At 58.6% G+C, this 10,460-nt stretch overlaps 1 protein-coding gene across 2 annotated transcripts in view; it reads left to right on the top strand.

Moving 5' to 3' along the window:
- Window positions 1-1,313: 1,313 nt before the first annotated feature.
- CARM1 (coactivator associated arginine methyltransferase 1) overlaps window positions 1,314-10,460 on the top strand; it is a 41,794-nt gene continuing 32,647 nt past the window's right edge. The window contains exon 1 of one of the 2 annotated variants that reach the window (XM_047702274.1): window positions 1,314-1,576. In XM_047702274.1, the coding sequence (XP_047558230.1) occupies window positions 1,357-1,576 (220 nt within the window). In that variant the 5' untranslated portion in view covers window positions 1,314-1,356. The remainder of the gene's footprint in view (window positions 1,577-10,460) is intronic. The other variant, XM_047702265.1, reaches the window with a different exon arrangement.

The raw sequence follows: 10,460 nt of genomic DNA, 5'->3' as shown, positions 1-10,460 counted from the left end.
CATGCAGTCAAGGTGGTATATGGGAAAGCTCGTGGGCGTACGGAGGGGGGACACTGTCACACGGGGTCTTTGCTAAAGTCCTTGCATTGGTGAGTGAGATGATGGAGGTCCAGAGAAGAGTAGGAACTAGAGAAGGTGGAAAGACGTCACAATCTTTTTTGGACCCTCTAGAAGAGAATGACGCCCTCAAGCAGTGACAGACGGACTTGGAAGATAGGGGTGTGTATGTGTGTGTGTGTGCGCGCGCGCGCGCGCGCTCCTGTAAAAGGCGGCACTTGACCCTGCTCTGCAAGATTCACTGGCCAGTCATCGGTGGGGGGGAAGAAAGGGTATAAGGGAGGGGCCTAGAGAGAGGGATCCTAGAATTTTTTGTAGGGGAATAGATGGCCAAGGATGGAGGAGGAGGGCAATGGGGGAAGGGGGCGGAGACGATAGCGAAGAGATAAGGAGCGGCTGAATGCTGGGTGGGGGGCCTTCCCACGATTCAGGTCCAGGGCAGAGATTGAGTGCCTCCCCAAACTGATTTTCCCTTCTGGAGGGCTGGGGTGGGGCCACACGCTGGGGGCGTGTCCCGGGATCTGGCCCCGCCCCTCGCGCAGGCCCTCCCTGAGAGCCCGGCGCCTCACAAAGCGACATCCAGTGGGAGGGAGCAGGGCGGTACAGGGGCGGAGCCTCATCGTAGCTGGACCCCGCCCCCCGCGTGTCTCCTCACAAAGCCGGGCAGGGCCAAGGGGCGGAGCTCACCCGCAGAGGTGTGTCGGAGCCTTCGGACGTCAGACCCGCCTCCACCTTTCCGGGCAGGGCGGCCGCCTCACAAAGCACGACCGTTTGCGCGGGGCGTGGCCCAGGGCGTGTCCACGCGGCCGAGCACCGCCCCCTAGGGCGCGCCCCTGTCCCCGCCCACCCCGCGTCTCCACTCCAGCGCCGCGGTACAAAGCGCGGCCTTTCGAGCCTCGCCCGCCCGGGGGCGGGGCCCAGGCCGAGGGGCGTGTCCGCGAGGCGGAGCACCGCCCCCCGGCTCACGCTCCGCCCTCGCCGTTCCTCTGCCGCGGAGCCACCTCACAAAGCCGCGACCGTTCGCGCGGGGCGGGGCGGGGCGGGGCGGCCCCGTCCCCCGGCACCCTCCCTCCCGGTGCCCTAGGCGGCCAGCAGGGGGCGCTGCGCCACGGGGCCGGACCTCGGCGGCAGTGGCGGCGAGGCGGAGCGTGGCCGGCAGGCGGCGCTGCCTGACTCGGCCTTGGCCTCGGCCTGCGCGTCGGCAGCGGCGGCGGCGGCAGCGGCGGCGGCCTGGGCCCGGGCGCGGCGGCGGCGGCGGCGGTGGCGGCGGCGGCGGCGGGGCCTGGAGCCGGATCTAAGATGGCAGCGGCGGCGGCTGCGGCGGGGCCGGGCGCGGGCGGCGCAGGGGCGGCGGTCCCGGGCGGTGCGGGGCCCTGCGCGGCGGTGTCCGTGTTCCCCGGCGCCCGCCTCCTCACCATCGGCGACGCGAACGGCGAGATCCAGCGGCACGCGGAGCAGCAGGCGCTGCGCCTCGAGGTGCGCGCCGGCCCGGACGCGGCGGGCATCGCCCTCTACAGCCGTGAGTGCGGGGCCCCGGGGCCGGGCCGAGCGCGGGGGCTGCCCACGAGGCGGGTCGGGCGGGGGACCAGAGGCGGGAGGGACGCGGCCGCAGCTAGGGGCCCGGGGCCCCGAGGGCGAGGGGCCCTGAGCGGTGGGGGCCTGGTGTGGGGTCCGTGGCGCCGGGCCGAGGTAGCTGGGAGTGGGGGGCCCCCGAGTGAGGGCAGTGGAGGAACGATGTCAAGGGGCAGAGAGAAAAGAGGGCGTGCGTGGTGGCCAGAGGTGAGGTGCCCGGAGTACGGTGGGAAGCGGGAAATGGGGGAGTGAGGGCCCTAAGATTGGGAGGGGGCAGGCAGGAAGTGGGGGGCCGAGCGGGGAAGGTGAATTCGTAGCCGGCCGGGGGTGTGGGGGTTGGGTGGGAGGAAAGGGGGCCTGGGGTATGGGAGAGGTGGGGGTCCCCGGGGGCGGGTGTGGCCGCCCTAGGAGAGGGATGGAGGGGTGGGGGCAGCCTTTGGCCATCTCTCGGGACTCCCACGACTGCTGAGGACAGTTGGAAAGTGGTGCCCGGCCTGGGGCGGCCTGGAGGACCTGGTTCCACCCATCGGGAGCGTTTTTGGCGTTCTGGACCTCCGTGTGGGAAACTTCTAGACCCGGAGAGAGGGCCCATGCCAGGGTGGTGCGAGCCGCTAGATGTGCTCCTGGTGGAAACGTGGAAGGGTAGGGCTCCTTCTTGATGTCCGGCTCCGAAGTAAGAGGTAACACAGCCTCCGCCCTCGCCACGGTCCTCCGATCTTTCTTTTTGGGGATGTGAGAAGCTGGTTACATTTTCAGAAGCTAGTTTCAAAACTGACATTTCAGTGGGAAAAAAAAAAAATCACAAATGTGTTTGCCAAGGCCCCCGAGTCTTTGTAGTTGATCCTTTTTCTTTCTCTGTTACTCTTTATTTATCTGTTCTGATTCCTGATTGCTTGGTCACATTTTGCTATTCTGTTTCATTCAGCTTTGTCTCAGGGCTTCTTGCATTGATGCTCTGGTAGCCAAGGAGGAGGCCCTTTCCTGCCTTTGGCCTGTGTGAATTTTTTTTGCCCTTTTGGGAAGTGGGGGGGTGGGCAAAGGAAAATATCTAGAACAGCCGGTTCACACTGGGTTCTCCCTGCACTTCTGCTTGGAAGACCCAGACTTGTGGAGTTGTGCCTACCTCCCAGGTATCTCAGCTCTTTTTGCTGGGGCAGAGCTGGGTTTTCTGGGACCAAATGAGGAGAGGGAAGAAGGGTATCCCAGGTGGGGGTCAGAGCTCAGGACAGGCACTTAAGCTCTATTTTATGCTCAGCAGGCTCTTCCAGGTGCTAAGTGTGGCCATTCATTTGGCAAGCATTAATAAAGAATAAAGATGGGCAGCGTTTCTCCAGCTAGGATCCAGAGGCTAATCCTCAAAGCAGTTCCAAGATAGTTTTTCTTTTGTAAATAACTTCTTTTGATTTTTGGACGGTTTTTGATTTATAGAATTATTGGGGACATAGTACAGAGAGTGCTCATAATACACCACACCTGGTGTCTCCTTTTTTTTTTTTTAAGATTTTATTTGAGAGAGAGAGAGATCACTCGCCGGGGCGGGGGGGGGGGGGGGCTGCAGTCAGAGGGAGAAGGGAGCCTGATGCCGGACTCCAGCCAGGACTCTGGGATCATGACCTGAGCCTAAGGCAGACACTTAACTGACTGAGCCACCCAGGCGCCCCCACACTTAGTATCTCCTGTGTTTAACACCTTCCTCCAGGAGAGTTTTTACATTTTGTGTTCCTGTGTTGTGGGTAATCTCGATATTGTTACTAGTTATAAAGATAACATTGTCTTTTAGGGGTAGTTCATAACTGAGGCATTTGTGAAAGGGGGAAAGTCCTCCTTTCTCAGATTGAGATCCTGAGTCAGGGATGATATCCTTTCCGGTCTGAAAGAATGTTTCTCACCCTCGATGCTCAAGGAGCACTGACGTGGGGCTGAGAACATGGGTTCTGGATTCAGCTGACCCTGGTTTTGTTCGTTCCCCAAGGCTGCCATGCCACACGTGATGGCTTACAACAAAAGGAATGTATTTTCTTACAGTTTGAGGCCAGAAGTCTGAAATCAAGGTGTTGCGAGGGTCCCTACTCCTTCTAGAGGCCCTGGAGGAGAATGTCTTCTCACCTCTAACAGCTTCCTCTGGATCTTGGGCCTTGATTGGCTTTTGTTAACAGAACTCCAGTCTCTGCCTCTGTCTTCACACAGCCTCCCCACTGTGTCTCTGTGTCTTTTCTATAAGGACACCTGTGATTGGATTTAGGGCTAGCTCTAAATCCAGGGAGATTTTATCTTTGAGAGCCTTGATTACATCTGCAAAGACCCTTTTTTCCAGATAAGCCACTTTCACAGGCTCGGGCTTGGGGGTTTGGGGCTTGGACACACTTTCTTAGGGTCTACTACGAGGACTAGATCCATGCCCTACTAGTATCTATGAGTCTTTGTGCCTCAGTTTGTTTATCGGTAGAATGGGGGAAATGGCGGGACGTTGTGGCATAGCGTGTGTTTGCTCAATAAGCTAATACTCTTTTGGTGGTAGCACCAGCTGCCTAAAAGGCTGGGGCTGGCGATGACCTCAGACTTGGCTGGGTCACTGCACAGGGTGAGGCAGCACCCGTCCCTGAGCAGGAGGCATGGAGAGCGGGGCGCACGGGGCGGGATCGTTGTGAAGTGTGCTGGGGGAGTGTGGAGTACCAGGGCTGAGGTGTGGGGGTGCACCATGCTCCTGGATCTGCGAGCAGGCCTGGCCCGCCGGGTGGAGAGTGCGAGCCCGCAGTCCCTTGGAGAAAGTCAGAGATGGTCCAGCCACGGTGGGCATGTGCGGGGATTGTGGCGGCTGGGTGGCTCAGAGGCACTTGGGGCCTGCTTGGAGCTTTGGGCCTTGTCCTGGGATGACCTTCCTTCCCTGGCCTCCACATTTTCCAGTCTGCACCCTTCTGGGTCCTGCGTACTTTGGCCCGATGAGAAGGTGGCCTGACCCCTGTTCTGCCCACCAGTGCCTGGTGGCATTATGTGTGATCCCAGATCCCTGGGACTCCAGTCTGGGTGTGGGCAGGGACAGGGAGATCGGCCAAGACACGCATCTCCCCGTAGCTCACGCGGGAGGTGGGCCGGAGGCGTGCTTGGGTGCTGGCGAGGGTTTCTGAGCGCAAAGCCTGACTGCGTGGGTCACCGGCTGGCGTGGGTCACCAGCTGTGCGGCCTTGAATGGGCCACTCCACCTCCCTGAGCCTGTTCCTCACCTCCCCCTGCACCCCCCTGCGCGCTGCCTCGCTTTCCTTCTCGGCAACGGGAATGATACCACTCGGGGCCCAGAAATGTGGGTGAAGTGGACCATGGGAGCGTGGAGCCGGGTGCCTGCTGGTCAGCCATGCGTATTTCTATAGACGTTGCCGACGACGGTGTGGGTATTGGTTCCGAGTGACCAAGAGCCTTCTCCGGGAGGGAGCCCCTTGGCTGCAGGGCCGTCAGTCCAGCTGCTGCCTCGAACCCCCAGCAGATGGAAGAGGGACCCCGGGGCTGTGGCCTCCGCCTCAGGCAGGGGTGCGGGGGCGGGTGTGCTGGGGAGATTGGGGAGATGGGTGTGGGTAGCAGACACACAACCCTGTTCCTTGACATCTACACCCTCCCATGTGAGAAAGATGACAGCTGCAGAAGGCCCTGTCCCGGTCACCCCGCAGGGAACGATAACCCTCCCCGCCCCTGCTCGCCGTTTGAAATCACCCTGGCCCGTGTCCATGGCAGTGGCTAAACGGCAGCTACCAAAACCGGGCCGCTTTCCCTGGGCAGAGGTGCGGGCATCCCGGGCCTTGAGGAAGCTTTGGCACGGCCGCTGGAGTTCTTGGACGCAGGGAGCCATCCCTTGGAGAGGAGGCAGCTTCTCGAGAAGCCCGTTGCAGGGCGGCCACGGCGGAGAGCAGAATGCTCTCGGTTCCTCAGGCCCGCGGTGTCCTTTCTGGAGATGACTGTGTCACTTTTCTTTCTTGGTCAGTGCGAGTCGGTTTGCCTGGTTCTGATAGGGGCTACGTTTCAGTTTGTGGGGGGGGCGTGCCAGGGCGTGGAAACCCCACCGGAAAAAACCCTTTGTGAAAACCAGGTTGAGGAACGGCCTGCTGCCGTAGACCCGGGAGCTCTTGGGACTTTCTCCAGTCACAGTCGTGTGGTACCCGCCCCTGGCAGCAGGGGGAGGGGGAGCCGAAGAGTTTGTCCACTCTAAGATCTTCAGTGTCCAGCTGGGGTGACACCGCATTCCCACTCCAGGGGTGCCTGTAAGGTGCTCCTGCCGCTGTCATTTTCCTGAGCATTTACTGGGTACCAGGCTCTGTGCGACCCGGTGTGGACAGACTCAAATGTTGGATCTTGGGGACAGCTGGGGAGAGGATAAGAACATAAATTAGGGCCTATGGGCAGACGATGGTCTGTGAGCCAGAGCAGGCCGGTGGCCTGTTTAAACCACTAAAGGGAGCTTTGTATGTTTCTGAAGGGTCTATTAAAAAACCCCTGAGAACTGAAGTAAGAATATTTAACTGACACTCTTGTGTCTTGAAAAACCGAAAATGACTTGCTGGCCCTTGACGGAAAAAGCTTGTGGACCCCTGGGATAAATGAACGAAGCAGGCAGGAGGAGAGGGGGATATGGTAGGAACGTGGCCCTAGCCCGGCTCGCCAGAACTGCCACGGCTTTTTTTTTAAATTAAGATTATTTATTTATTTATTTATTTGACAGAGCGATCACAAGCAGGCAGAGAGAGAGGGAGAAGCAGGCTCCCTGCTGAGCAGAGAGCCCGATGCGGGGCTCGATCCCAGGACCCCAAGACCATGACTGGAGCCCAAGGCAGAGGCCCAACCCACTGAGCCACCGAGGCGCCCCATGCCACAGCTTTTAAGAGAAGCTGAAAAGCCTTTCTTTGTGTCCATCTGTTTGTTTTGATTGTGAAGTGTCCTGATCACTCAGGCCAGATAGACTATACTTTCCGGACTCTCTGGGCCAGTTAGCCTGACGGTGTGGCTGTGGCTGTGTGTTAGTGCTTAGAATAGTACCAGGAGGTCTGGGACACCGCTCCCATTTTATTGGTGGAAAAACAGGTGAGAGGGCTTGACCAGGTCACATGGCTGGTCCTGCAGGGGAGCTGGCTCTCAAGGTCACAGCTGTGGGACCTGCTCTTTATTACACTGAGGGGTGCTTTGGTGGAAAGTGGTCAGGATTCCATTTATTCATGCATAACGGAGATTCAGAGGCAGTGGCTCTAGCAACATTTTATTGTGCTCTCACGGTGGAGAGGTGGCAGATCAGGGCTGGTGTGGACACTTTGCTTTAGGAATTCCTTGGGTGCAGGTCCTTCCAGCTAACTCCCGCACCCTGCCACCATTTCTAGGGTGAGGTCCTGTCCTTGTGGAGCAACGTGGCAGCTGGAGTCCAGCTATTACTCTGGTGTCCAGACAGCAGGACAGAGGAAGGGACAAAGGTGCCGAACACATGGGCCAGGTGTCTGTTAAGGAAAGTGTCCAGAGGCTGGCTCTGGGTGCTTCTGCTTTCATCCCATTGGCTAGAATGCAGTCACGGAGCCGCCCCTAGCTGCAAGAGAGGCTGGGAAATGTAGTCTGTCGTCTGCGCGGTCCGCGGGCTCAGCGCCCCTAATTTCGGGGCTTCTCTTTCTGGAGGAGAGAGGACAGACGCTGGGAGACGATTAGTCAACTTAGTCACAGTAGGTAGGATGTGGACATAGCCAGGGTTGGGAAGGGCGTTTCTGGTTAATGGAGGGCTCAAGTGGGGATGGGGGACAGCAGCCTGGTGTGGGGCCAGGGGGGGGTCTCTCTGAAGAATGGAGGAGTCAAAGGTGGGGTAACGAGGTGAGGTCCAAGTGACGTTTTACAAACGACAGGGCCTTTTCTTGTGTGTGATCAGGAGCTGCTCGCCATTTTCCCTGGAGGGGCCTAAGTGATAAAATGTCATTTCCGAAGACTACTGTGGCAGCAGGTTACAGTGCACGGGAGCAGGGCGAGAGGGGCCCGTGGAAGCTTCCAGACTAGGGAATGCAATAGGAATGTAACCGAATAGTCTCACCTTAGCCTGCCCCAGAAGTGTGTCAGAGGCCCGGAAGTTGTATTATGGAACAGAAGATGAGCTCCGCCCAGGGCGAAGGCCATGACCCGCGGCCAGGGTTGTGAATGACCTGCCCTCGGGTTTGCTTCCCTCTATGTGGTTAAACCAGAAGTAGACCCCCGCTATTTTTTAAATTGTGATTTCCCATCAAAATCTGACTTCATACTTATAAAAACTCAGAAGGGCTGGTGACCCCGGGCCTCCGTGCCCCGAGGTGGAGCTGAATAGTGCTGCCACCTTTGGAAGGGGCCTGCTGCCCCAGTTTGCCCGAAGTCCCCTTCCTGCTTGTCACTGCCCCAGCACGGAGGCTCTGTGCCAGTAGTCATTTGTCCTTCCACTTGCAGTGGTTTGTTTCTTAAAATAGAGAGGCATTTCTGTGAACCCAGGCTGCCCTCGGGTGTGGGAAAATGTTCCTTACCCGGCACCCTCCTTCGGCCCCTGGCCCCTTCCTCTGGACACCTGACTTGGAGCCCTATGGAGGTGGGGGGCTGTTGCCTTGGGTCTTAAGCTGGTCTGCTCTTCCAGTCCCGGGTCCTGCCCGCTGCCCACCTCCCAGCCCCCCTTCCTCCTCTCTACCTGACCAAAGCCCCTCAGTGGCCATTTGGAAACCCAGAAGTTCTCCAAGACTGGCTTGCTGCTCCTTTGACAGCAAAACCTAACCTGACCCAAACTCTTCGCTTGGTGGAATCCCGCCTGAGCTGCCACGTGGGGCCCTTTACAATCCCTGCGCACCCGGTTTAGTCTGACCAACACTGTTTGGGCTTGTAGGGGCCTGCGTCTGAGATCACAGGTGCAAAGTGGCCAGCGCCACGAGCCGCACCTGGAATGAGCGCGCCGCTTCGCTGGTCTGTCGGGGTCTGGGCGCGGTGGGTGTGAAGGGCCTTTGGGCAGAAGGAGAATGGGGGGAACTCAGGGCTGATGTGACGTACAAGACATCTGAGCGGGTCAGATGTAGCAGAGTGGGAGAGGCTGGGGAACCTCCCCCGGCGGGTACCATTCCTTTCCTGGGGAGCCAGACCTGGGGCAGACTTGCTGCTCCCTGTGGAGAGTGGAGGCTGGGAAGGGCTTCGGGCAGCTCTGAGACAGGTCTCTCACTCTCTCTCTTTTTTTTTTTTTTTTTTTATAAAGATTTTTATTTATTTGTCAGAGAGAGAGGAGAGAAAGCGAGCACAGGCAGACAGAATGGCAGGCAGAGGCAGAGGGAGAAGCAGGCTCCCCGCTAAGCAAGGAGCCCGATGTGGGACTCGATCCCAGGACGCTGGGATCATGACCTGAGCCGAAGGCAGCTGCTTAACCAACTGAGCCACCCAGGCGTCCCTCTCTCTCTCTTTTTTTAAAGATTTATTTATTGGGGCGCCTGGGTGGCTCAGTCATTAAGCATCTGCCTTCACCTCAGGTCATGATCCCCAGGTCCTGGGATTGAGCCCTGCGTCTGGCTCCCTGCTCAGCACGAAACCTGCTTCTCTCCCTGCTACTCCCCCTGCTTGTGTTCCCTCTCTTGCTCTCTCTCTCTCTCAAATAAATAAAATCTTTTAAAAAAAATAAAAAGATTTATTTATTTATTTGACACAGAGAGAGAGAGCACAAGCAGGGGGAGTGGCAGACAGAGGGAGAGGGAGAAGCAGGCTTCCTCCCAAACAGGAAGCCCAGTGAGGGGCTCCCAGGACCCTGTGATCATGACTTGAGCTGAGGGCAGACGCTTAACCAACTAAGCCACCGAGCCGTCCCTAGACACGTCTGTTAATCTGAAGTCCTCGAGGGTCCCTGGGGGTCCCATGATGCCCTAAAATTGCATGCAGTTTTGCAGAAGTCTAGAGGGACAAGAGTCAGTGGCTGTGACCTTGAACCAGCCTCCTTGACACAAAGGAGAAAGGGGGTGACAGTGGCAGCTCTCTGGCGGGAACACACGTCAGCTTCTTCGTGGTGTGTCTACCTGATGGACACGACCGTGGTGTTGCTGTTGGTTCTCTGCGTGTTTCTGGGGAAAGGCTTCCCATTTGGATCCTCCCCCTGACAGATCTCTGACACCAGAAAGGCTGAGAGTCATTGGAGGTTAGTCCTGGATCGGGAGTGAAGTGGATGGCTCTGGCTTCTGAAGAATGGGGTGGTTGGTGGGAGAGGCGGGGGTCCTGGGTCTATTGGGCTGGGGTGCGGCTCTGATCGGCCAGGAGCCAGAGAAAAGGGGAGGTTACTGGGTTTCTGGTCAGGAGGGGCAGCCCTCTTGGAGGGCTGGGGGAGGGGACCCAGCCAGATGGCAGTGGTGGGGGGCGGGGTGGTGGAGTCTCCAGGAGAGGGGAGGAGGGGAGGGCCCACCTCGCTCAGGCCCCCAGGGCCTAGCCACAGTTCTTTGAAGATGGAGAGACCTGACCTTCCCTCCATCCAACTACAAGCATGAACTGGGCGGGGGACTTGCCGTCTTTTTATGGTGGTAGGTTACCTCGCGTCTGCCTTTAGATGGCTAGCAAGAACGCACTGAGCGTCTGCTGTGTGCCAGTTCCTGTTTTAGGAGCTGCGGGTATGGTGGCGCCCCAAGCCAAGCTTATGCTCCCGCAGTTGCCGGCCTGGGGGCAGCTGTGTGACAGGAGCTAAGTCCGCAGTCACCTAAACACGTTGTGCTTAGTGGTTTGTGTCCTCCAGAAGACAGTGAAGGCGGCAGAGGCTTGAAAATGCTGGGGAGTACGAGGGGGCGGTGGGGCTCGGCAGGGTGGCCCCCCGGCTCGGGTGGGGCAGCAGAGCCTGTGGGAGAAGAG

The sequence above is a fragment of the Lutra lutra genome, chromosome 1, assembly GCF_902655055.1.
Source record: "Lutra lutra chromosome 1, mLutLut1.2, whole genome shotgun sequence".
NCBI classification, from domain to species: Eukaryota; Metazoa; Chordata; class Mammalia; order Carnivora; family Mustelidae; genus Lutra; species Lutra lutra.
This window is presented reverse-complemented; position numbering and strand designations above follow the sequence as displayed.